At 37.5% G+C, this 25,439-nt stretch overlaps 1 protein-coding gene across 1 annotated transcript in view; it reads right to left on the bottom strand.

Annotated features, from left to right (window-relative positions):
- The window catches only part of LOC129219007 (histone-lysine N-methyltransferase SETD2-like), a 187,654-nt gene extending 172,087 nt beyond the window's left edge, over positions 1-15,567 (bottom strand). Inside the window, exon 1 of the mRNA XM_054853327.1 lies at positions 15,286-15,567. Coding sequence (XP_054709302.1) covers positions 15,286-15,320 — 35 coding nt within the window. The 5' untranslated portion in view covers positions 15,321-15,567. The remainder of the gene's footprint in view (positions 1-15,285) is intronic.
- Between the last annotated feature and the right edge of the window lie 9,872 nt (positions 15,568-25,439).

Below are 25,439 nucleotides of genomic sequence, written 5' to 3' on the forward strand. Positions count from 1 at the left end.
CTGTTTCCCGTGTTTTCTCGAATGTTCTTTAATTTCTGTATCTTACCGAGTCTGCAAAGTTCCAGCTCTTTCTCAAGTTGTATATAAGCAGATGTTCATTCGTGGTGCGGAATAAAGATCTCGAGTTGAGACTAATGAGTATTCGCTTCATTTGGCTTTCACATTGTCTTCGCTAGCTTCATCTATGTGACAGTTTGGTGGACGCACCGAGTACAACGGAAGAGAAATGCACAAGTCGGCGAGTTTGAGGACTTTCCCCAGAATTCGGTTTATTACCAGAGACAAAGAGGGGACCCAAGAAAAATGCCCGATAAAAAGGTGTCCGAATCGAAATCACCATTTGACGCCAGTTCCATTCCAGTTAGTGCTGCGCCAGTAAGGATCCTGACGTACCAGCTCCCGAGGAATCCCTGTATTTTCTCCTGGGACAATCAACAAGATGCCAATAAGTGGCTGAAGGACTTTCAAAGAATCACCACTTATAACCATTGGGATGAGGCCGAAACGGCCCGTCAGTGGTTCGACAACAACAGGGACATTTTTACCGATTGGACTACGTTCCAGAAATCTTTGACCGATGCATTTTGCCGAACAGAAGATCTACGACATGAAGCAGAGCGACTACTACTTACACATGCACAACAAATAGGTGAATTGTCAGAATCATACATCCAAGACGTGCTTTCTCTCTGCCGGAAGGCTTATCCATCCATGCCAGAAAATGAGAAATTGGCCCATTTAATGAAAGGCATAGCCGAGGACTTATACCAGATTCTGTTAGTGCAGAATTTTAAGACGATCGACGAATTTGTAAAAAGATGTCACGAAATAGAAAATCTTCAACGCAGATGTATTATCCGACCAAGATTTCAGAGACTATCTGCTGTCTCTACATTGTCGACAGAAACAGATGCGGGTGACATAAGATCTTTCGTGCGTGAAATCGTAAGGGCATGAGAGGGGGGTTCGTATCGTAAGGGATTAAGAAAATTCTGCCAGAAACACAATACCACCCGAGTTATGAACACGAGTCACCTTGGACATCGCATCTGTGGTCCAAGAAGAGGTTATGGAAGTTTTAGAGCCACGCAATGCTCCAAGATGAAACGATACTCATTCTCGACGTTACACTATTTCTAGACGATCAGGCCAAGGTAGGTCGCTGCCAAGCCAAGAATTCAGAAGTAACACTGCCCCGGTCCATAAGACAGATCTGTGGAGAACTGACAACAATGTGCCCCTATGCTACCATTGCGGACGCCCAGGACATGTTTTGAGGTACTGTAGGGAAAGGCGCCAGATTTTCAACAATGCAAGAGCTTCTTAAAATACACCACCAGCTCAGTTATTCCATCCGAGGACTGCAGTTTCGTGCTTTTTAGCACTCATCAGCCCAGAATAGGAATCACATGAGCTGGAGGCGAAAAACCTCTTAAGGGAGCCAAGAGAGCCCAACAAACTGGTAGCTAATGCAGTATTAGCAAACTCAGTTACAAAAACTTACACGGTTGCAAAAACTTACTACAAAATACCATGCTTTGCCATCAATCTTTGAGTTGAACCGCACCATTGCTGCGGTCGCTCATCTTGTTTGCTAATACTGCATTAGCTACCAGTTTGTTTGGCTCTCTTGGCTCCCTTAAGAGGTTTTTCGCCTCCAGCTCATGTGATTCCTATTCTGGGCTGATGAGTGCTAAAAAGCACGAAACTGCAGTCCTCGGATGGAATAACTGAGCTGGCGTTGTATTTTAAGTATTCCTGCCTTAGCCCTGGCTTTAGGGCGGTAACTCACTACAAAAATGCAAGAGCTGCAAGAAACTTTCAACTCCCGTCGTGATGCAGATAGTGACTCTATACAAAGTTGTGACGCACAGCCAACTACCACCAGTTTCAGAAGCAATTTGCCGTATCCTCGACGTTCCCCTTACGATCTTCAATTTCAAATATTAATTGTTTAAGTTCATCATTTATATTGAAATAAATCAAGGCCAAAGCCTGGTTGGCTTTATTTTTGTTTTAAGGCACTTCCCGATCTGATGTTTTATCTTTTGTTATTTCCCACAGGTCCCTCTCTATAAGAATCATTTTCATATCCCTTGACCATGTTGACCAGTTTTGGCTATTTAACTTTTTAATGCTTCTATAATCTTTATCCATTTTTAAATTTAAACTCAAAACACCAAGATACAGAGGTAACCACACTCTATGCTACCAAATGTTAGGAGGAAAAACTATTTAAAGTTTTTAGTGGACCTCACAAATGTGTCTTGGTTGAGTCAAATTAGGAAGCATATTTAGGTAAATCATTAACATTTATTAGTGCAGAAAAAATGCAACATGTTAGCGAACATTTCTAAAGCTTCTTAAAAATTAGTGTATTCATGCAGAATCCTAATCCAGCAATGAAACAATATCGCAGCATAACAAAAACAAAAAAAAAAAATAGTTATACCACAGATGCTCCTAAAAAATTCATCTTGATAACAAAAAAGGTCCAGTAGTTTTGAATCGTCTTCAGCCAGGTAATTTCCAATCCAAATCTTGAGAAGTTCATGCAAGGCCGGCTGGCCGAACTTATTCATTCAGCAGGTGGATCAAGCATGATTCCATCATCAGCAGGATGACCAAGCCCTGGGCAGCTAGCCCACTACTTTAGCTTATACAGAAGGAGATATCGATGCTGTGGAAGCAGGAGAAAGAGAGATCGATGGACAAATGTCCACCGCTGAAATACCACCTCAATGACGTTCCACACAATTAATATGTTCACTCTTGACTGTTCGATGAAATTCTCCGAAGAAACTCAAAAAATATTATTGGTAACACTTAATTTCGTTGAAACCGTTACCTTGACGAAAACAAATTCTTTTCACTGTGAGTTTTAACTGAACCGTTAATCGTGCATCATGCGGTTTGTTTACATTTTTCACTATGTATGCCAGTATGAACGAAAATCTTGGGACTGCATTTAACTAGTGTAGCGTCAAGATATGGAGAGTCCCCTCACATAGAAATAGGTAAGTATAATTAATATCATTTCCCCAGCACCGGAAAGTCATGAAAAATAAATAAAAATTTCTAATATTTTGACAGTCGACATACAAGATATATGGATGAAGCTTTAATTATCGGTAGCAAAGCCTTGATGTGCGAAAGAGAGCTATCTGTCCCAGCATCAATTGTCGAAGTTGCGAATGGTTGCTGTAAAGTACGGATAACTAACTTCTCTTGACAAAACCAACTGATTCTGAAAGGTATGAATATAGCCTGCACAACAAAAATAGAGATCAACGTCATTTATTCCCTAAAAGATGACAGCCGAAAAAGCTCTAAGGGACACAGGGTCAAGATGAGGATAACCCGAGAGAAATTAAAAGAACTTTTAGACGCTGAGTTGACTTCTATCGAAAGAGAAGATCTATTGAATTTGCTAGAAGAATTTAGTGACATTTTTCAACCTAATGGAGAATTGAAAACGGCTACAGGCAATGCCGTAAAGCATAGGATCAACACGAGTCACAGCGCTCCAGTCAAGCAGAGGCCTTATCCTACATCCGCCACTGAGAGACGCATAATTGATGAAGTTCAACGGATGATAAAAGAAGACGTCATTCAGCCATCAGACAGCCCATGGTCAGCTCCGGTAGTTCTTGTCAAAAAAAAAAAAAAATGGGGGCTTGCGCTTTTGTGTCGACTATAGAAGACTGAACAAAATCACCAAAAAAGACGTTTACCCGCTACCACGCGTTGATGATGCTTTAGATTGTCTTGCCTGTGCGAAGATTATTCTACGACGGAGGAGTGCCTTGCTGTTATCTGGGCTATTAGTAAGTTCAGACCATATCTCTTTGGAAGACCATTCACTGTAGGGACAGATCACCACTCCCTGTGCTGGTTAGCCAATGTCAAGGATCCATCGGGAAGACTTGCACGCTGGGCTTTGAGGTTGCAGAAGTATGACATCAACATTGTTTAAAAGAGCGGCCGCAACCACTTCGATGCTGATTGCTTGTCAAGAAAACCACTCGTCGAAGGAATAGACGAAAATTGTGATGAGATCCCCTCTCTTGCAGCTATTACTGGTTATAGAGCGGAGCAACTGAAGGATAAGCACTTGAAACCCATAATCAACACTCTCGAGAAAGGAAACGATTATCAAAACTATCAAATGAGGAACAATGTCCTGTACAAGAAAAACTATGATCTTATGGGACAGCAATTGCTTCTAGTAGTACCGAAACAACTTCGCCGGGATATCCTGATGAGTCTTCACGATGCCCCGACCACCAGGCATCTCGGGTTTGCCAAAACATACGACCGAATAAGAAGGAAATACTATTGGCCAGGGTTATATGGAAGCGTGCGACGATATGAATCCCACTGCAAAGAATGCCCAAAGACGGAAATCTCCGCCTCAACTCCCATCCGGACAACTTCATCCGATAAAACCTCCTGACATACCATTTGCCAAAATTGGAATAGATTTGCTGCGACGCTTTCCAGTCACTCTACACGGAAACCGATGGATCCTCGTTTGTACAGACTACTTGACGCGATTCAGTTATCAAAGCGTTGCCAACTGCTGAAGCCACTGAAATCGCCCAGTTTTTTGTAGAAGAAATTATACTAAAGCATGGTGCTCCAAAAGAAATGATAAGTGATCAAGGACGTTCATTCTTATCTAATCTAGTGAAAACCATCAACCAGCTGTGCCAGACGTCTCATCTTCCTACGACTGCTTACCATCCACAAACCAATGGCTTGCCCGAGAGATTCAACAAAACGTTAGCAGACATGCTGTCTATGTACATGGACGTTGAGCAGCGAAACTGGGATAGTATCCTACCCTTTGTGATTTTCGCCTACAATTCGGCAAAACAAGACACTATGGGATTTAGTCCTTTCTTTCTCATACATGGCCGAGATATCGAAACCCCTCTAGACGTAATTCTTCCCCAGGACACAGGGTGTTATGACGACAACTTTGCCCAACAGCTGATCACCAGGGCTGAAGAAGCTTGACAGCTTGTGAAACTACACATTATGGAAGTCCAAACGGCAGACAAGCGGCGGTATGATAAGAGGCATCGACCAGTCAATTACAATATCGGTGATTTAGTTTGGGTTTTTACTCCAGTACAAAAAGTCCGACTTTCTGAAAAACTCCAGAGACGCTATTTTGGCCCTTACAGAATAACTGGACGATTATCTGACGTGAAATATGAAGTACAAAGTTTGGAGGAAAAAAGCAAACGACGAAGTTGAAAAGACGTGGGTCTGGAAAGTTCCAGCAGTTTCTCAAGTTGTATATAAGCAGATGTAGCGTTCATTCTTGGTGCGGAATAAAGATCTTGAGTTGAGACTAACGAGTATTCGCTTCATTTGGCTTTCATATTGTCTTCCCTAGCTTCATCTACGCGACATCCGCAGCGGCATATAATCCGCAGGTCCTAAAATCGGCCTGAAGAAAAAGAAAAATTGTATAATCCGCTGTGGCACACAGTCTGCGGATAATACGATGTAAAAAAATGAAGTTTTGATTTAACATACAATTTTAGCAACTAAATTTAAAACGTGGAGAAGAATTTTAAGGTATAATCAAAATCAATCTAAAGAATAATGCTTTCTTCTTGAAATTGAGATTATATTTATGATGAATGAATATGAAATTGTGTGTACCCTAATTACTTAAAGACAAAGAGTCACGACAAAGGAGCAAACGGTCTAATCTTGTGCAAACAAAAGCTTCGTCAGTAACTGTATGTTGTTTATTTTACATAGCCTGGATCACATAAGAGGAACATTCATGCTACATAAAAAACACAACCTGTAGGCAGCGAAAAACATTCAAGCTATGTAAAATAAACAACATACAGGCAGCCGTACCAGTCTCTTGTTGAATCCTACTGTAAATATTGAGGTTCTATGAGGTGTTGTTGAGGAAAAAAATCGCAGATAATCCACAGCAGCGTATAATCCGCACCTCATTAAGTTTTCACTTTTTTAACAGATAATCCGCAAATTATAAAAAGGAAAATACGGTAATAAAAAAAGAATTAACCTCTGAAGAAATAAAAAATTGATTTACAATCATGAAATATGTTCCAACTGGGGAAAGACCTACTACTTCTTATCTGAACTGAATATCAAACTCTCCTCAAACCATTTTAACGAAAATTTTTATTAAAAATGAAATTAACATCAAAATTTAAGAAAGAGCTGCTGTTTCACATAAAAATTGAAAACATTTTTTTATTTTTTCCTTTTGTTCTTTTACTTGCACAGTAGACTTCCAACTACATAAATAAGGTATATTAAATTTCAAATTACAGAAGAACAATAGAAATTACAGAAGGGACAGCCTCAAACCTTAAGTCATTTATATTACGTCACCAATGAGAGTTTAGAAGTGCATTTTTGAAACTTTAATCTTAAAAATTCAGGAGGAGAGTCCCCAAACCCCATCCTTTCATCATCAAAATGGCTTACAACTATGTATTTAGGACCTTAATTTTAAAAAGTCTCCAGGTCAACATTTTCTGGTACTATGTTGATATTAGATTGAGATAGTAACCCTGTGGGGATTCTAGAAGAACGTTAATTGTGAAGCGTGTGTATCTTCAGCTCTTTGTAAAGTTGGATTTTTTTTTCAGAAAAATAACTGGAAAATTGTATAATGAATGCTGCTGCTGAATTTTTTTTCTTATTCCAGTGTCAATCATGTTCAGTGAATTAGCGAGTGAATAAGAAGTTTGCCAATTTTTGGGATTCATTAAGTTTGTTATCAAGCAAACCATTTTAGAAATCTATTTAATCTGGTAAGTAGCAGATTGGATTCTGCTATTTATTGAAGAAGTTTGTCTAAATTTTTGATAATGCAGAATGCAACCGTAATTTCTGACTTATTTCAATTGTATTTTTTATGCAAGCAAAGTTGGTTGCTAAATGTTTTGTCTAGTGCAATTAAAGTTTGCTAATTATATGAAATATTGATTTTGCATGGTTGAGCTATTTATTTTTATTTGCATTTCCATTAACATATGTTACTTTATGGCCTGAATTACTACAAAAATAATTTTCAATCAGAGTAATGGAATGGTTATTTTATTTTTGAAGTTATGTTATTGAAAACATGAAATATTCAGTTACTACAGAAATATTGCAAGTTAAACAAATCTGTGCCCCTCCCCCAAATTTACCACTTCTTTCTGTAGATTGTGTTAGTAAACTGTTCTACTGATAAATTTTTAGAACACCTTTTAATTTCCATGAGCATACATTTTCGGTACGGAATTATACAACAGGCAGGCCCATGTTCAGGATTTCACAAAGGGATGGGTTTCAAAGATCTTTTTCAATTCAATTCAATTCATTTCAATCAGGGTAATATTTTTTACAAAAATGCATTTCACAGATAAAATAAAAGAAAAGAAATTACACACAGAAGGATATTTCACCCTGTTTATCCGAAAATATCTGATTGAGTAGGTCAGAGTAAAAGCTTTTAAAAATAATTTCTCTCAGTGGCATGAAAACACAATTTGTACCAAACAATTCATTTCTGTTTTATGGTTATAATCAAGCAATGGAGTACTTTAGGGGTCAACGCTACAGAACCATTGATTTTACTATTCCTTATGAAGAGATAACAAGTATAGTATTATATAAATATAGGGACGTTTGGGTTTCTCCAGCTAGGTAAATTCCGGCTGCGCTAGTGGATATAATATGTTGATAGCTTTTTCAGAATCAAGTCTTTTTATCTGTTAACATCATTGCATATTGCAGAAAGTATTTATTTAGTAACATTTAGCAGAAATATTTTTTTCTTACATGCTGTATATCAAATAATATTTCGTATTGGATAATTTGTATTGTCAGGCTATTCAGTGGTTCTTTTGCCACTGGTTTTTTAAAATATAACTTAAGTCGATGAAGAGTGAGCACTCGTAAATTGCAGAAAAAAATAAAATAAAATGACTTAAAAAAGAGCACTGACATAAACATTAACACTATATCATAAACGTGGTGCTGTCTTATGTAAAATAATAAACCTATAGTTTCTGATAATTCAGTAGTATTTCCGTTCGTAGTTTACTTCATGATTTTAATACTGTTAATGTTTTGCAACTTTTTTCGGGACGTTTTTTCCCTTGAAATATCGCAATTCAATCAACTTTTCTCTTTTTTCTAGATTATGAGAACTGAAGATTAAGCAAATTGAAAATTATTTTCAATCAGTATTGCGTTATTCAACATGTATTTTTATCTGAATATTCCTTGTTGGCGCCAAAAAGCAGCATCGCTAAGAACAATGTACAACGTGTGTACTGAAAGTATTTTCTTCTCGACTTGATGGGTCAACCTAAACCCGTCTCTTGTCTTGTTCCCAAACGTGATTCTCTCAAACCCACCAGTCAGAATATGTAGCAGCAGAGCCATGAGAGGGGGGGGGCATAAGGGGACTATAGTTCCCGCCTTAAGGTTCGAACTTACACTACATAAAATTGAAATTTTAGAGATTTTTAACACTGCAATACTTTTATGAGTTCAAGTTTGCATTATATTTAAATAAATATATGACACTACACTAGTTAAGCTGGCAAACGTTTTTTGCCATATAAATATTTTATAGTGGTTGGTTGGTTGGTTTATTTATTTTTTATGGAGCAAAAATATTTTTTAGTGAATATTTTGGTTGTTAATTTAAAAATAATGAATGTATTTTTAGTTTGTGAGGATAAAATCTTTCATAGAAAGAGGAATGGAGCGCTGTAGACGATGATCACCGAAAAAAAAAAAAAACACCAACCATTCATTTTCTCAATACAATGTATTTCATTAACTTAACAAATAAACTTATTGTTTAATCTCTTAAAAGTTAACATTAATGTGAAAAAAGTGATATATTTTTAATCCTGAAATATGAAAATGAAATAAAGAAAATCAATATTTATTTGGAAGAGCAACTGAGTGTACGATATTTTTTGTCAGTCCATGTTTGGCCAACACAAATGAGCTCGATGGTTTGCTGTTTGCCAACGCGAGTACATGCCAATTTTCCATGTGAAAACTAAGGTGTGCCCAAATCTAAGCAGCAAATAGATATCGTTTGGCCTTGTGACTTATTGATTGTCATTGCGAGTGCATATCTAACACACATCTAGACAAAAAAAAATTTTGGTTAAAATTTTGCATGCACTGCTTTGTGATACAAAACAAATGCAGAATAAAATGTCAAAATGACGCAACTCTCCGGGAAAACTTTCAATGCTTTAAAATATTTTTGTTGCCATTGATTTTTTGTCTACAAATTAAATGTTTGTAATTAATAAAGCAAGGCTTTTAAAATGATTTTCTACAATAGTTTTAAAAATGATTTTCAACAATAGTTTTCACAATGATTTTCAAAAAAAATTCTGGTTAGGGACTCTCTGATTACATAGTAATCTGAAATATACTTTACGTCCTGTTCTCATACCTACCAAATACACATAAAAAATTTCATAAAAATTGGTTGAACCGCTTTAGAAGAGTTGAAACACTAACACCAGGACAGGAAATTTTTATATATTAGAAGATATAGTGACACATTAAAGAGTAATAAAACTTACAATGGATTAAATAGTAACGTTTAATTAACATGATCGATGACAGTGGCTTTATTTGTATAAATGATGGCTCTGCAACTCATACTTCCTATAGTTATAACTCTTCGGAAGCTCTTGACATATCTTTTATTAGTCCTATCCTGTATCCTGGAAGCAAGTGGACTGTCTTGGAGAGTATAGAAAGTGACCATCTCCCTGTCCTGATTGAAATTAACAGTAAATCATTTGTTACTACTAGCCTACAAAAACACTGGAACTTTAAAAAGGCAGACTGGGACTCTTTTGCTAATTTGATTGACAATGAACTAAAGTCAGAGCCCCTGTGTAACAATGTCGATAGTGATTGGATCACTTTGAAAAAAGTAATCGCTAAATCTGCTAGGAGATCTATCCCCCCGGGAAAAATTAAGAACTTTAGGCGCTACTTCACTCACGATTGTGCTATATTACAGCCACTGTTGGAAAAAAGAAAACAGCTACATAACGATTTAGTCAATTCCAACAATAGTTTGACCAGAACTAATCTAAATAAAGTAAATGCAGAGATTAAGTGTGCTTATGCTCTTATTAAGAGACAAAAATGGAACGACTTATGCACAGAACTTGATTGAAGATCACCCATTACAAAACTGTGGAAACTAGTAAAAAACATTAGTAAAGAACAGCCACAGGTTGAGAAATGCAATACTATAAGGGATAAAGATGGACATATTGCTCAGGATGATAAATGTGCGGCTAATCTGCTAGGCTCTCATTATCAACAGATAAGTATCTTGAAGTTTTCAAATGAAGAAAAGACGGTAAAGAAAAGGGCTAGCAAAATCGTACATGGTTGTCGCTCTTCTCAACTCGGAAATCCAATCTTTAGGAAAGAATTTCTTTTACACGAATTAGAGATGGTGCTTGGAGATCTTGAAGCGGATAAATCGCCTGGACCTGATGGAATTCACGGCCAGATATTAATCCATCTGAGAAATGAGGGGAAACGAAGACTTTTGGATGGCATGAATGAATCTTGGAGTCGGGGGCGGCTCCCCCGAGATTGGAAAAGGGAAATTATTATCCCTATTAGAAAATCAAATAAAGAAGCCTCTTCCCCTGAAAGTTATAGGCCCATTTCCTTGACATGTATTACCTGCAAAGTAATCAATATGGTTTTAGAGCAGGACATAGCACCTCAGATCAAGTGCTTTATCTCTGTCAAAAGATTAGAGATGCCCATAATAAAACCCCCACTAATCATACTGTGGCGGCCTTCCTGGACCTGACTAAGGCCTTTGACAGGATATGGAAGCAAAAGCTCATAACTAAACTCTTTGAGTCCTTTGGAATCCATGGGAGGGCTTTGGCCTGGATTTCCGACTTTTTGAGAAACAGATTCATCCGGGTAAAGTTCAACAACACTTTGTTGGAGAGCTTTGGGCTTTCTCAGGGTGTTCCTCATGGATCTGTTCTGAGCCCAACCCTATTCTCATTATTTATAGCTGGACTTGAGAGGGAGGTTTCGAAAAGATGCGAAGTGGAGTTGTTCGCAGAAGATTTAGTGCTATGGGACTCTGGCCCTGACATCAATAAATTGGAACGTTGCATCAACTCTACACTCAATGAAGTGTGGTTTCGCAGAGGGTCACAAATTGTGTTTTAACCCTTCCAAATCTACAGTTTGTTTATTTACAACAAATAGGAGACTTTTTAACTATCAGCCAAAAATCTATATGAAAAATCTATATGAATGCTCATCCGCTTGCGGTGGAAAAGCACACTAAATACTTAGGCTTTGTTCTGGACAGCGAAGTTACTTGCAAGACATATCGATCACTTAATACAAAAAAGCAAAAAACGCTTAATGATCTTAAAATATATTTCAAGGCGTGACTGGGGTACCGACTCTAAAACTCTCAGAACTACTTACATGGCCCTAATAAGGTCTATTATAGAATACGGCTATCCAGTCTACAGCTGTGCCTTAAACACCAACTTACAAAAGCTTAAAATGGTACAGCTTAGTGCGGCTCGTATTATTACAGGACTTTGTAATAGTTGCCCAAATGAGATAGTACTATATGAGACCGATCTGCAACCTCTCGGCCTTAGGAGAAAAACTAATTTGGTAAAATATTTCTCAAAGCTCACCAGTTATGGGACCCAGAATCGAACGTCTGAGTTCTTGTTGGGGTGGACCAACAATAAAAGATTAAAGAAAAAAAGCCCTTTAAGCTTGGCTGACTCAGACAACTTGATCCCAAAAAATGTAATTCAACATAGTTTGAAACAGAGCATTAATCCCTCAATTGGTTTAAACAGAGTCTACTTCCACACGGATCTTCCTTCCCAGGTGAACAAGAAATCAGATGCACTGGGTTATTTGAAATAATTGGCTTTAGAAGTGATAAACAATATCCCTGAGGACTCTATTATAATGTATACGGATGGTAGTAAGGATGAACGTAACTGCTCTGGTAGTGGTGTTTATATTTTATTCCAAGGGTGTGCAACAAAATTAGCAGAAGAAATCCAGACTGTTGATCAGTTTTTAGAAGCGAGCTTATTGCTATCGATGAGGGGCACGGTTCAATTTTGTCTTCTCCCGGCTCTTCAGCCGTTTGGATTCTGTCAGATAGCCGAAGTTCCATCCAGTACCTCTCTAATTGGCATAAAGTGGGTGATGGTACTGGTGTTTCTATTATTAACAAACTGGAGCATATTTCTTCTTTTCGAGAGGTGCATTTTCAGTGGATTCCATCTCACGTTGATGTACACGGTAACGAGATGGCCGATATCTTGGCTAAAAAAGGGACTGGTGAGCCATTATATACACCTGATTCCTTGACTTACTTGGAGCTATTTTCTAAGGCTAAAAGAGATGCAAAGTCCTCCTGGACTGTCTCTCCTACCCATAATTGGTACCAGGCGAAGTGCCCGGGAGGTGCATTATCTCTCAAGTGTGGTAGGTGAGATCAGACGACTATCACTAGGTTCATTAGTGGACACCTAAAATCATTGACTTATTGCAGTGGAAAAAAGAGTTTTCCAACCTGTGTGAAGTGTGCCAACCATCAGGCCACCCCCCGAACATATACTGAATTGTCTCGGGATTTTCAAGATTGGATCTTTTTGTGGATCCAATGTTGGTGTTGGATTTTTTGAGAGTGACGAATTTCATAGACCTGGTTTAGAGCTGCTAAACACCGGAGATTTGCAACAACAACAACAACACAGATTAAATTGTGATCTGCAATGGTATGGAAAGACTTGGAGAGGAAATAGTTTTGCTCTGCGATCAACTTTTTATAACCTGAAAGTTATTACAGTCACTCTATTACAACGAGCAAAAAGGGGACTATGTACAATATTTGATTTGCTCGTTATGACCGAAAAACAAGGCAGTAAAAAATGAGATAGTGAAAAAAAATCGTCAAAATTCATGCACACATGCAATGTATTTTTATTTTTGTGTATTAAAACTTAAACAAGATTGAAATTTTACTAAATTTCAGCGTCAGAAGGGTCAAACATCAAATAGCAAATGAAGATGGCCTTTCTTAGCCACCGCGAGACAATAGCAAGCATTTCAATATCCTTTTATTCGCAATCGACTTTCTAATCTCTTTGATTTGCTGTAGAAAAGAGATGAAAGGTAACAGTAACCATATTGTTTCCAGAAAACTCTTTTGCTTGTCCAGATCATTCTTTGATGCAAATCTAGATTTGTGCAACAAAGTACAAATCTTTTATGTACTAAAAGACAGAGAAGGTGTATGTTTTCTTCTACTTAGGCCACCTGCCTGCTGTTTCACTCATTGTAAAGGCCTTAGTACATTAAGCTGGATTCAAAAGTTCCTTAGCATATAAGCTAAAATTGAGGGAAAAGTTTTAGCAAAATGCTAAAATATTACACATTCTCACATCTTTCTAAATGCCCAAGTATGATTCATCTCCAGTTGAAAATAAAATTAAAATTTTTTTCTTTGATATCTTTAAAGAAATAAGTATCAGCTATTTTTTTATATGTAAAATAAAAGATTTTGGATTATGCATCATTAAGAAAACACATGTTTTTTAGAACGGTGCAGTTCCCTCCTCCTAATAAGACACATTTTAGGGGACATAATGCCGGATAAGACTGATTGTTGAACTTTATAGTAATTTAAACATCTTGTAGCTAAGATTTTCTAAAGATTAAGTTGATTATCGCCATGCTTTCTTCCTCTTTGGGATCATAACATTCTTTCCTTTTTTAAAAAAATTAACTTTTTATTTGAGCAAAAAAGCGAAAATGCATTGCTTCACTTACGCAATTGATCTAATGTTTTCGCATTTGGTGAGAAATGCGACTGTAGCAGAAACCCTGCCTTAGCATCAATACAGAAAAAAAAATCAAGTAGTTTACAAGCTATCTTTAGCTGAAATATTCTGCGGGTAAGTATATATGGATGACAGGAATTGCGGCTGCTTTTCTAGCGAATTCAGAAAAATAGAAGCATTTTCATCTTGTTCATTGACAAAATAAAGAAGAGACCTTTTTTGAGTAATACCATATGTTTTCATAAAAGATTTCAGTTTTAAAGTAAGAGTTATTTTTTTAGGCTTTAATTTTGGAAGGTGGTAAGAAAAGAGCGATACATCCAAATGAGCAATATAAGGAATTGATTACTGCGATTTAAAACATTTCACTATCAAAACAATATTAATTAAACAATATTAAATTAAAAACTAATTTAAAAAATCCATGAGCATTATGCTGTAGAATTCACAGAGAGCAAATTTAATGAGTAAGAACTATGTAATAGAAATCAATAACGCACATACATACCCTCTTGGATTTACCTCAAATATATGTTTATTTATTTATTTTTGGTGGGTGTAAGTTTCATGAAATTGAACAATCAATTTCGAGGAGAATACTTTTTCTTGCAACAACATCAAAGAAAGTATCACTACTTCAGGATACATTGAAATTAATTACAGAAGTGGTGAATCCAATAATGTTTCTTGAATATATTCCCAAAATTTTCGTTTTCTGTACAAACCAGCGATTTCAATTGCCAGATATTTAAAATTTTATCCATGATGATATTTTCATCATTTGACTGCATAATACAAATATGTTTATTATTTATTTTTTTATTAACGAAGCTTATAAATGCTTCGTTACTTTCAAACGATAAAACTGCAACCAACCAAACGATTGTGCTAGAGGCAATCCCCACGGGGTAATACCTCAGATTTTTTTCATTATATTTTGTGAAAAAAATATTTCTTCTGTACTCAGCAGATTTCTCTCGAACGCATGATAGAGTAATTTACACTTAACAGGAAGATATTTCTAACCCAAATTATAGTATGTATGCTGAGTGTTTTTTGACCGAGAATTACCCTGGGGTGACCGCCATGACTCCCTGTTGACTTTCTAGTTAATAAAGCCTGGAACAAGTTTAATTCTTTAATAAAAATCTTACAGTTCCAAACAATTAGAAAACAAACAAGTTATATAATTCAATCAAATTTTGACTACAATAAAACATAACATGTTCCAGTGTACATGCATACAAGTACGCGAATTAAAGGATTGTTTATGTTTTTAAAGCATCAGCAAGGGGGGTGAGAGATTTCTTAACTATATATGAAAATAGAGTTTATTTTATAATATTTTTACGTATGAAAAAGAACTTACTTCGCAAGAATCACAGGATCGTTATCTTCAGCCATCACCTCTATTTCTGTTACATTGTTTTCAAGAGAAAAGGGATCATGATCACCATTTTAAACGAAGGAACCACTTTCCAAACAGATCAAAAAGGGGATTGATTAGTAGCAGAATTATCAATTCACCCTCAACGCTGTACTTCTACTTCTTGAATCTACACACTTCATACTCTTCGGGTAGCGACCACATAAGCGCTTCAACAATCCTATCAAATATAAACCCTTCTGTTTTCTGCATAGTGCCGTGAAGAGAAGCGTTTAGATGCAACACAAATCGTTGAGTTAAAACTCAGCCGTTTTCCCTTTCCGAGTCGCGGGATAGGGGAAACTGCAGGACATAGCCGTAGCCTACGAGGATCTGCTGTTGCTCAGAAGCCTGCTATTATCCCTTGAAAAAGGGGGACAAGGGGATGGAATTTTCCCACTAGATGTCGCTTTTAACAGAGCGTTTTTTTTTTTATATGGACTCTTTTTATTGTCCCTTTTTATAGGGACTTTAAAGTCTAGAGACTAAAGAGATAAATCTCCATGGTTTTTGACAGTGGGGGGGGGATTAACTAGATCGAGTGTAATTAAATACACATGCATACATATATACAGGGTTCATACTCAACTTTGAAAATCAAAAGTAAGTAGTTTTTAAGGAGTTTCGCAGGAGTTCATTTTAATGACTAGTTTCCTGTTTAAAGATGTATTTTTTAAAACTTATTTCAGAAAAAATATGTGCAACTCTAATATTATTTATTTTTGTTTTCATACAAAACATTGAACGCACAAACATACTACATAAATTTATAGTAAAATATGCATTTACTGCATTTTCTTTGATGTCAGCAGCCTCGGAATCAAATTCAAATACAAGGGGGGGGGGAGGTAAATAAAAGAATTTATAGAAGCAAAAAAAAAAAAAAACTTGAAAATGGTACTTTAACAAACCTACAAGATGTTATTTTACAAATAACTATCTACATAATCGTCATAAATTTGAAAAAAAAAATCGGATGTGAGGAAGAAATTTGTCTAACGAAAAAATCAGATTTCCGGTATTACCAGACGAATAAATAGCGGAATTTTGGTAAAGTTAGGTACAACGTAATCACTCCTATCGGATTGGCGATAGAAAAACATCTTTAAAGTCATGTAGAATGAAAAAATAAGGATTTTGTAAGGAGATAATAGCAAAATTCAGGAGTTTTAAGGGCCCTTATTTTCTATTCTCAAAAAGCAGGAGTTTATAAGGAGTTTGTAAGGAGCGTACGAACCCTGATATATATTTTTTGGGGCCGTGGTAGCCTGATCGGTAGGGCATTAGACTCGGGGCCGGAGGGGCTCGAGTTCGATCCCCGCTGGTCGAAGACCCACCGTCGTCATTAAAGGGGACTGGGCGACGTTAAATATGCTCGTGGTCTCAATGTCCTCCAAGTGAAACGATACCTCTGGGGGTACTAGTTCCAGGTAGCTATTAGCTCTTGGACTAGTTCTAAATTCTCATTAACTGTTCGATCCGGTGATGGTGCTGCCATCTATCGGTATATAAAATAATGGAGGCAAGGCACTAGTATGCAGACCTCGACATAAATACAGTTGTAGTCAGTTGTGACTCTTGAATAGAAATAGAAATATATATTTTTTAATATTGGATTCATTAATAACTCGGTTTAATATCCATTAACAACTGAAATGAAAATCCTTCAGGTTAATAGAAGAAATATTTTGAACCATAAAAATTAAAAAAATGGCCATAATATTTTTTCATTTAAAACTTTTTTTTCCCTTGCATTGTCAGTGCAATGTGAATTTGTTACTCGTCTTTAATCTCCGTAAACAACTGAAAAGAAAACCCTTCAGGTTAATAAAGAAATTACGTTTAACCATAAATTTAAAAAATGTCCATTTTTTGTTCATTTAAAACTTTTCTTCCTTGCAATGTCAGTGCTATGCGAATATACCAATTGCCACTTTGTTGTTTCTTTATTTTGCTAAATGTATTTTAAAACTTGCTGAATTTTTTGACGCATAGAAGAAAAAAATCATATGTTTAATCCCTGTCGTGCCCATCTTTTCAAGAGTGATGGAAAGGTTAATCCCCTTTCAAACTCAGTAAAATACCCCCCCCCCCCCAACGAGATCCCATAAAAAAAACCTTTAAAATTACAAACTTAAAAGTTTCGCGCAGTCTGTGCCCGTGACCAAGAGCTCAAGTTTTTATCCCCGGTTCCAGTTTAGGTGACCTGGAGGCTAAAATGTAACATTTGACACCAGGGGACCTAAAAAAGCTTGGTCCAGGGCCCTTCATTATTTAAATCGGGCTCTTGGACATTCCCGCTACGAAATGGGAAGATTGGGCGACAGGAACATTGGGCGCCGAGCATATTTTGGGCGACGGGAATATTGGGCGCTCAGTTTTTTTGGGCACTGTTCAACATTTTCGGTGCCCAAAAACCGTGCGTCCAATCGACGGCGCCCAACTTTCCCAGCGTCCAATGTTCTAGGCGCCCAATTTTTCCGGCACCCAATGTTCCCGTGGACGAATCGATGGCGCTCAATTTTCCTAGACCGTTTCCGTCATTTAATGGGATCAGGGAGGGTTCTTCCTCCCCTGGCTTTGGGAAATTTCCTTATAACTGGCAGTGCTTTTTGTTGTTTTTTGATGCAATTTTCATTGGTCACATGTAGAGATGTAAAACTTCCGGAAACTTTGAAGTGGTGGAAAAAAACCGGTTTTTTACCGGTTTTTTTAGGGAAAAATTGGAAAAAAAATGGAAAATTTGATTTCTTTATGAATAAAATTTGGGTTTCTTAATAGCTCTGCGTTTCTTGTAACATATAAAGGGTTAGGCATTAAAAAATATATGCTATCCACACATCTTCTTTTTCTGCTTGACAGAAATACACAAAAAGGTAAGATTAATTAGAAGAAAAAACCTTTTTGTTTTATAAATGAGTAGAGAGCTTTCATGGTCAAACCCAGAAATAAGTCAAGTCGTCACTCAACCAATAATATTGGGTAATATGTCTAATTATAACAATTACATTTTCTATTTTAGATTGCCTTTGAAACTTCTGAAATTTTTGACTTTCAAACATGATTGATTTTTTTTTTTTTTTTTTGGAAGAAAAATAATACAATGTTACTGTCTGAAAATTAAAGCTATTGAGTTTTGATTTTTTCCAATCCATTCGAAGTCTAAATCAAAACTAAATTGGTTTTTCTTAAGCTGAACCAAAATTAAACTGGAGTTTAAGTTTATTTATACGGCCGTGTTAAGCACAGTAGTAAAAGCAATCATACCAGCCCTTTTGAACAAATTTGAGTTATTATAACCAAGTTGTTCTCTCTTTCGTATTTTACTTAACAAATAGAATGTTTTAGGGTCATTTGATCAAGAGCTATTGTTTTGAAAAATTCTTAAAAAAAAAAAACTGAATCAAATATATGGAAGAGCCACACTTTAAAATACAATATCTCAACTTGAGACCAACTGCAAAGTCCCCTTTTTTGCTTAGCACGACAGTATACAGGGTGCGGTAAAAAAAAATATCGGACAAAAATTGTATCATCGAATGGAAGAAAGGTAATTTCATTTTAATGAGTACCTAATTTATTTTTGTTTCGCACTTTATTAGGAAATAATTTACAATATATTACCTATACTGGTGTGCAAAAATGAAGGACGGAGTCGAAAAATTAGCATATCAGCTGAACGAAGAGGCAGAGCGAACAGAAAGACCAATCAGGAGATTAAGTAAGGTGATGTACGGTAGCACATGCGCAGATATGCAGGCAGACGTAATGGGGGAGTGTCTGAGTAGTATAAAGCATGTTGTCGGTGTAAGATCAGTATTTCTGGCAAAGAGATTGCACGCTGTATAGCAGTTAAAATCACACCGAGTTGCTGCCTCAGTGAGAAATGGCAAATAATCAATCTGTTAGACGACATCTGGATGCTTTTATCGGAGGTCGAATCATTGGGAAGTTGAAGGAAGGCCGCAGTGTGACAAGTGTGGCTGCAGAGTTCGGAACTGCTCACAGCATCGTTTCACGACTTTGGAGACAATTTCAAACTACAGAAACAGCTATCCGGGGGTTCAGTAGTGGTCGTCCACGAGGAACCACACCCGCAGATGACCGGTATATTGTCTTACAGGCCAGAAGAAACAGGCGGCAGACAGCGGGAGAAATCGCTAGACACACGACACAGGCGACTGGACGACGGATATCGCGTTTTACCATGGCCAGAAGACTGCACGGTGGTGGTCTGTTTGTAAGACGCCCTATACGGTGTGTACCTCTAACGCCTGCCCATCGGAGAAGGCGTTCTCTGTGGTGCCGGGAACACCGGAATTGGAGAGACAATGAGTGAGGACGGGTACTCTTTACAGATGAGAGCAGATTCAGTCTGAGTAGCGATTCTCATCGCATACTCATCTGGAGAGAGCGGGGAAGACGCAATCATACCTCAAACATCATTGAAAGGGATAGGTATGGAGGTCGCGGTGTTCTCGTTTGGGGAGGCATCATGCTTGGTAGTCGTACAGACCTTCACATCTTCGACGCAGGTTCATTTAACGGGACCCGTTATTGTAACGAGATTCTTCTTCCAAATGTGCGTCTTTTTAGAGACGCTGTGGGTCCGTAGTTCCTTTTCATGGACGACAATGCACCATGTCATCGCACAGTAGCTGCCGAACAACTCTTAGAGAGTGAGGATATTGAACGTATGAATTGGCCAGCACGATCTCCGGATCTCAATCCCATCGAGCATGTATGGGATTTTCTAAGCAGACGCTTGGCAGCTCGTACCTTACCACCAGTAACGATTCGGGAGCTTCGATTGGCGCTGAAAGACGAATGGGCGCAGCAATGCCTCAGCAACTCATTGACACCCTCATTCTCAGCATGAGCAGACGCTGTGAAACCTGCCTAGCAGTCGGGGGAGATCATATCCCCTACTAAAGACCGGATGTTTCTTGCTGGACACCCATCACATGGATGTTTCGGCCTTCAGTCGCATTGCGCTCCATGCTACTTTTTCAATAAAGCTTCTTTTTATCCCTCTGATTTCTCTTTTAGTAAGTGTTGCTTACATTACACATGTCCTTTCGTATTGGGGATCTTACGGTATTAAATGTGTTGATTTGGAAAGCTTTTGTACAAAGTTACATTGAAAAAACCGTCTCGTCCTTGATTTTTGCACACCAGTGCAGTTTATGTATTGTTTTTCCGTTTTCTTACAATTTTAAGCAAAATACCTGCTATTTTAAGTTGTTTAACCAAGTAGAACGACAGTTCGTTTGCTTGTTGTGCCTCGACAAACAGTATTTGAAACGGCATGCCGTTTCAAGTGGCTTGGAAATGGTAGTCGCTGTCCGGAAAGTGTACAAAAACGAACAGTGAACATTTCAGATAATCGTCAGGTCATCCAAAAGTGAATTCAATCAAATTCTCGGGTTTCCACGAGAGCAGTCGTTTGTGGGAATTTGTGACCGATAAGGGCGACTAAGAAAAAAAACAGCTCAAACAGAAGTTTTGCAAGTTCCAAAAATTCAGGCATTCGTATGACTCGAAAGATGTCAGAAACGTTTGAGATGGGCCTGCAAGTTCACGCTGGAAGAGATAACGTTCACTGATTTACTGTTCAACCGGTTCATATCCCCCAGAACCATAGGATTTGGTCTCTAGACAACATAGGCTCCCATATTGGGGGGAAGTGGGGGCTCCTCTAATCTGTACTAAAGTCAGTTTCCATGGGGAAAATATCCTGCTAAACCATGGGGTAAATCCCCTTAAAATTTTGCATATGGGAGCCCTTGGTAGACACTCCACCATCGTAGAAAGTGTTAGATATCGCCAAAACCCGAAGTCAGGCTTGGTTTGAGATGGAATGAGGACAAGCGATAAAAAATCTCTAGTTTTTTGTGGATGAGGGCCGTAAAATGAATCAAAAAGTGAACCAGAAGGCCATTTTAGAAGTTATTGTACTTCTGTGGGCTTAAGAGCACTTCAGCATTGTAGACTGGACATTTTCCTCACCACTTAACTCCACACCAATTCATATGGTCAAAAAGACAAGAGTGGTGCAAAGCGATTGACAAGATATAATCTTTTGAGTGGACGCTCTACTCGCTCGACCTCAATCCCATTTATTACACTGTATGTCCTATTTTAGAATCAAAGGTCTACCCTAAACTACACATAAAATTGAACTCTCGAAACCAATTGCTTTATAGGGAATAGGATTGATAAAAGGACTTGCTGCCCTTGAATGAAAATTTCAATAAGCAGTTGCATCTCTGTATTACTGCAAAAGGCTGCTAGTTTGAAACCAATTAAATTTAATGATTGCTAAAGGTCTTCTTATATTATTAATTTTTGTGTTTTGTTAGTTTATTTATTTTTAATAAAGTTTCTTGGAAAATTGCTTGCCCGGTTTTTTTTTTTTTTTTTTTCTTGTCGCACCCCTCTACATTTGGTTCGCAGTCAGGAGAAATATAGTTTTGTGATTAATGTTATGCTTGTTTGTTTTATGAAGAAGAAAAATAAATTCTGCGCTAAGGTTATTGGTTTAAGCTTTTTTGTAAAAAGTATTATTAAACATTTTTTGATCCATATGGCAAATTATACTGTCATACAACTACTTGCATTAACGTTAGACAGTATTTTAACATAAAACGGGAGGGGAGAGGAAATTGCATCAAAATTTAGGCGTGAGAAATTTTTAATCAATTTTTGCTAAAAACTTCAATTAAACCCTGAAAAGTTGATTTTTTTTTTCTTTTTTCAATTTTTCCGAAGTGAAAATTTATTCCTTCGAAAAAAAAAACGTTTTTTTTTCCCGTTTTTTTCGGAAATTTTCCGGGTTTTTTTTCCGACTGTTTTTATCTCTAGTCACATGCTTTTTACCCACCATTTGGGAAATTTCGAAATGACGGGCCTGATGCTTAAAGGGCGATGGCGCACTACCTTAAATGCTGTGGAACACACACCAATAATAGGCCACCTCCCTCGTAAGCGAGATGAAAAATTCTCTTACATTAATATAAAACTTAAAATCTCAAAATGACGCAGACTGCGAACCTCGCGGGTATTCCTGTCAAATGTTCCCATCCCCCAAGGGCAAAGACGCAGTGCCTCAAATGCTATGGAAAAACTCTCCCAAGTTTCTAACCCTCATCCCCCCCCTAACAGTTAAATATCATCGGCGCAGTCTCAGGCGTGGCTCCATCATGGACAGTCCTATTTTTTGTCTTCCAAAACAGAAATGAACTCTCTCAAGGTTATTGATTTTTTTTATCAGAGTCATACTGAACGAGCGCACGATTAATCTTTTTCAGATAAATGTATGTCAGGGGTACCCACAAGAGTTGTCCATGGCGTAGAACGATTCGTTGAAATTTTTATAGAGGTAAGGGACTTTAGTGGATTTTTTTGATCTCACTTTCTGGGGTCTCGTTCTTCGAAGGATAGGCAACATAGCTTCTTCTTCTTTTTCAGCACTACAGCCTAGGACAGGCCAAAACCGTCTCAATCAGTTTCCTCCATCCCGCCCTGTCAGAAACAAATTTCCTCCATCCACTGAGGCCAACAGTTTTTAAGTCTTTTTCGGCACAGTCGAGCAATCTGGTTGGTGGGCGGCCCCTCTTGCGCACACCGTCTGGAATTGTGAATGTGACTTTATGGTTTGGGTCCCTACTACCTAGTCTAAAGAGGTGCCCCAGCCATCCAATGCGATTGACTTTAATAAAGTGGATAATATATAGGCAACATAACAGCCATTCGAATACTTCGTTTCCCCCCCCCATAACGAATCTCCCCCAAATAGCATCAGAAATACTCTAAGATTTTTCCGCCTAACAATTTCAGAGACGCAGACTGCGCCATTTTCCCAGGCAAAAATGCCCATCCCCAAAGTATTAGGACGCTTCCTTCAAATGCTACATAGTCCCTCCCCTCAAAAAGGGATTAAAAACTTCCGAGGTATTCCCCCCCCCCCTCAAAATATATTAATGCCGCAATGTTCGTCCAGGACCTTCCGCCCACACAGTCTAGGAAGATTGGCCACCGTCAATTGGGCGCCGAGCATATTGGGCGCCAGGAACATTGGGAATCGAGCATGTTGGACGCCGGGGACATTGGGTGCCGAGAATATTGGGCGCTGGCGAGGGAACAATGGGCGCGGGGAAAGTTGGGCGCCGTCGATTGGAGCACGATTTTTGGGCACAGAAAATGTTGAACAGCGCCCAAAACCTGGGCGCCCAAAGTTCCCGGCTCCAAATATGCCCGGCACCCAATACTCCATGCGCTCAATACGCCCGGCGTCCAATGTTTCCGGCACCCTATGTGCTCGGCGCTCATTTGATGGCGCCCAACCCGACAGCGCCCAATCTGCAACAACCAATCCTTCTACACCGCGCGGGAACATTGGGCACCGAGCACATTGGACGATGGGAACATTGGGCGCTGGACATATTGGGCAACGGGAACATTGGGCGCTGGACATATTGGGCAACGGGAACATTGGGCGCTGGGAAAGTTGGGCACCATCGATTGGACGTAGTTTTTGGGCACTGAAAATGTCGAGCAACGCCCAAAACCTGAGCGCCCAATGTTCCGTCGCCCAATATACACGGTGCCGAATATGCACGGTGTAAATAATTTTTTAAAAAATCTCAAAACACAAAGAACTCATGATACAAAGAAAAAAACTATTCATTCAGCATTTTTGCTCTGAGAAATTGATAATATTTTTTGAAATATAAACAAATCAAATAAAAACATACGAGGATCACGAAACGATTATTTTGTTACGAACAAATATTTTGTTAGTTAAGTTTGGTTTTTTTCATTTATATTTTTTTGCCACTCACTTGAAAAATAAAATACATAATTGTTATTGAAAAATTGTAAAAACTCATAACTTTATCTTCAGTATTTATTATTTATATTGTAATTATTGCAGGCATTCTATTTTACGAAACGTTACAGCGAAGCAAATGTTCCTTAAAATTTGAAATACGTGAATACTAACAAAAACATTAAATTCTTTAAATTTGAAAGTGCAACTCTATATTTAACGTATCTTATTCCTCAAAAAAATATGCCTCAAAGAAGCATCACTTCGAATGCACGTATATAAGATAAAGCACATGCATCAAATCTATTCTTTCAAGTTGTTACAAAGACATCGAATAGTTTATCAGAAGAGTAGTATAGCGTGCACATCGGATTTCTTTCCTTCATTTAATAGATACTTCATTTTTTACATTTGCATTTTAATGTCCTTTGCAGCATCCCTCCTTTAAATATTCAATTGTAGCAAAAATCAATAAATAAACAAATGAAATCAAACTTCACTGACCGTATAAATTTCACGAGAAATCGGTTTAGTAAAATCCTCCCCGAAACAAACGCCTGGTTACGGTCCTATGAAATCTTCATTTTAGAACTTTTTCACTAAATTATTTTTTGAAAAAGAGCATAATAGTGGAATTGCTCAATTTCTTTTTGGGAATTTTTCATACCCTATTCCCCTCCTCCATAGTTACATCAAATATTTATCAACTTATTATGGTCTGCATTTTTTATATTTCTTTGTGTTAATTTAATTATCGTCAGCGCTATCTATCTACGGTTTCTGTCTTTTTTTCTTTTGCAATTGTAACTACAAAAGAATTTAGAATAATGGAAGTATTTTGAACGAATGTGAAAAAATGAACGATGTTTTTCTCGCCTGTTGTTGGCGGAAAATATATATGTATATTTTTAAGTGAATAATTGTTTTTGCTTAATTTATTTTTAATTTACTCAAAATATTTCTGGTAAAAAAATTTGCGAAAACTGACCAATATTATTCGATTGTTCGGGGAAATTATCCGATTAAGTTTGGATCTTTAACATTGCGTATACGGGGAAATATTTGATTCCGAAAAGCTTTATTCGTATAATCGGTGACAATTTAATAGTTTCCGAAAGGAAAAATATAATGTAATTTACAAAAACAATGTTCAAAAAAAAAAAAAAAATATATTACTACCATTATTGTGAATATTTTTCAAAATTTGCTATATTTTCTAATTGCAATCTAAAATACTTTATTTTGGAGAAAATTTAAGAATTCCAAA

This window comes from Uloborus diversus, chromosome 3 (assembly GCF_026930045.1).
Source record: "Uloborus diversus isolate 005 chromosome 3, Udiv.v.3.1, whole genome shotgun sequence".
Classification (NCBI taxonomy): Eukaryota; Metazoa; Arthropoda; class Arachnida; order Araneae; family Uloboridae; genus Uloborus; species Uloborus diversus.